This window comes from Plectropomus leopardus, unplaced genomic scaffold, assembly GCF_008729295.1.
Source record: "Plectropomus leopardus isolate mb unplaced genomic scaffold, YSFRI_Pleo_2.0 unplaced_scaffold1765, whole genome shotgun sequence".
Taxonomy (NCBI): Eukaryota; Metazoa; Chordata; class Actinopteri; order Perciformes; family Serranidae; genus Plectropomus; species Plectropomus leopardus.
Genome location: NW_024618998.1, coordinates 700 through 2,946, shown reverse-complemented (window position 1 = coordinate 2,946; position 2,247 = coordinate 700). Strand labels below are relative to the sequence as shown.

The 2,247-nt window shown below is 42.9% G+C and overlaps 1 protein-coding gene across 1 annotated transcript; it reads right to left on the bottom strand.

Moving 5' to 3' along the window:
* Positions 1 to 34: 34 nt before the first annotated feature.
* LOC121964892 (rho GTPase-activating protein 20-like) lies at positions 35 to 1,773 on the bottom strand (the record flags this gene model as incomplete). The annotated part of the gene is made up of 4 exons (XM_042515072.1): positions 35 to 199; positions 380 to 552; positions 635 to 808; positions 1,707 to 1,773. Coding segments are annotated over 4 exons (579 nt in total), but the record flags the coding sequence as incomplete, so codon positions are not given.
* Positions 1,774 to 2,247: the final 474 nt, after the last annotated feature.

Here is a 2,247-nt window from a genome sequence, read left to right as displayed (position 1 = left end):
ACGAACACACCCACACACACACACGCTGTCTCACCTTAAAGACTCCAGCGATGACAAAGATGTGGTCTCTTGTCAGAGGAAGTTGAAACTCTCCGCTGTCCAGAGAGTCGCGCAGCTCCCTGACTGCCCGAGCCCCCGCCGGCCGCCTGAAGATCCCTCGCGTCCATGAACCCTCGTGGTGCAGGAACGCCATCATGTCCTGGTGAGGGAGAAAAGAGAGGGACAATGCTTCAAGCTGTTTTAGGGAACGTGAATTTTTTTTTTTTGCATAACATACATGTTTTGAAGTAGTTTACTGAATGCCTCTCGCATTAACGTCAAACGGATCAGAATAGTGGAATGAAAACGCAGAGATTTCGTTTCCAGCCACGAAGCTCACCATCACTGGCTTTGGCAGAGCGTCCTCGACGCACACAGAGCGGAGCGGCTGTCCGAACAGGCAGCCGCTGGGTGTCCCAGCAAGGGACAGTTCATTCAGGTGAGAGGCGGAGCCTCGCCAGAAGGCCCAGGTGATGAGGGAACGCCTCCTTTTAAATGACTTCTGACACCACTCTGAGGAAAGAACACAGTATCCCAGAATGCATCAGCACAAGCACTCACTCTGCTGTGTGTTTTGACTGAATAACGATCTCACCTGCAGACACATGCAGCGTCTCAGCGGGTCGCGGCTTCATGATGAACTGACACTGCTTGTACACCTGCATCTGCTCCGCCTGCATGGCCCTCTGGCGGTCCGCGTCCCTGCCGCCGCCCTGAGACATCGTGTGTCTCACATGACTCATCTGGATGCTGAAGGGGAACTCGTGACCTGAGACAGAACAGCACAACACACACTCGTCTGTGGGACGTTGTGTTCAAACATCTCACCCTCGAGTCAAAGCTTAGAGCTTCTCAAACTTCTAAAGCCAAAAAAAAAAAAAACCATCATGTGACAGTTTCGAGGTTTCCACGTATTTTCATGGACTGCATTTCAAAACTCGCAAACTTTTTTTTCTTGCCACACTTGCCCGGCATTTTTCAACAAATAATAATAATAGATTTGATTTGTAATGCACTTTGCATATACGATTCCAACTCTATTCAAACGTTATTTCAGCATCCCTCATGATGTGTTCAGGTACCGTCATGGAATTTGTAAACCACTGAAATCCTAAAATAGTTCATTTTTTTCACAGTTTCTGGCTGTGATAAGTGGTGTGATTTGGGCATTAAGAAACCCTAAAAAACATGCCTTTCAAAAATTTAAGAAAAAAAAATGCCCAATTTTTTCAAAATTCCTACTAAAAATATAAAGAAAAAAGAAATTATTATTATTATTATATTAGATTATTATTATTATATTATATTTTTTTAAAGAAAACATGCCTTCCAAAGCTGTGGGACTGTGGGCTGGGACGGCATGTTTTTTTGTAGTTTTTTTTAAAAATCAGCAGAAAAAGTTGAAGCCAAAGTAAAACACGATTTGCCTCGTGGCCATGTCGGTAAAAAATAAAACGTAAACAAAATGTTGTGCCGTGTCAGCACATCTTATAGCCGCATTCGACATCAGTTACAAAAAATAAATTCACTGTTACATTGAATTAACGTCATTTCATTTTTTTCCCCACACATTTTCATGATTTTCCCAAAAATTGTCCAATGATTTTTACAAGTTCCATGACTTTTCCAGGTTTGCCATGACTGTGAAGAAACCCGAACTGACTGACCGATCAGAGGATAGGGGGTGTTGTCCCTCTTGGAGATGACCCACAGCTGGTAGTCTTTCACGTTCCCCTGAGCAAGACAGAGACAAAGACCATCAGAGACACAGGACACATTCTGCACAGCCTCAGAGGACAGGACGCCTTAAAAACCACACAAACACATTTCAGGAAGCGGAGCTGTGATAAAGGATCGTATTCTCTTTCACTTCTCACATGCTGTGGTTTTACATCACGTGTGAGCTGCAAACTGAGCTGACATTAGATCAGATTTTGCCGAAAAAACATAACAAATACGATGCATTTTTCAGGATTCCCGCACATCTTCATGGACAAAATTTCAAAACTTTTTCATGACTTTTCAAGGACCCGTACGATTTTTTTTTCTTGCCTGTAACTGTAATATCGTTTAGCCGGCAGATACATAGAAAATACATTTGCTGCTATTTTACATGATACTGCACACATCTAAATTCAATGATTTTTCTAAAACCTTGAGTAATTTTCACTAATTCCATAACTTCTTCAGGTTTTCCATGACCGTGTG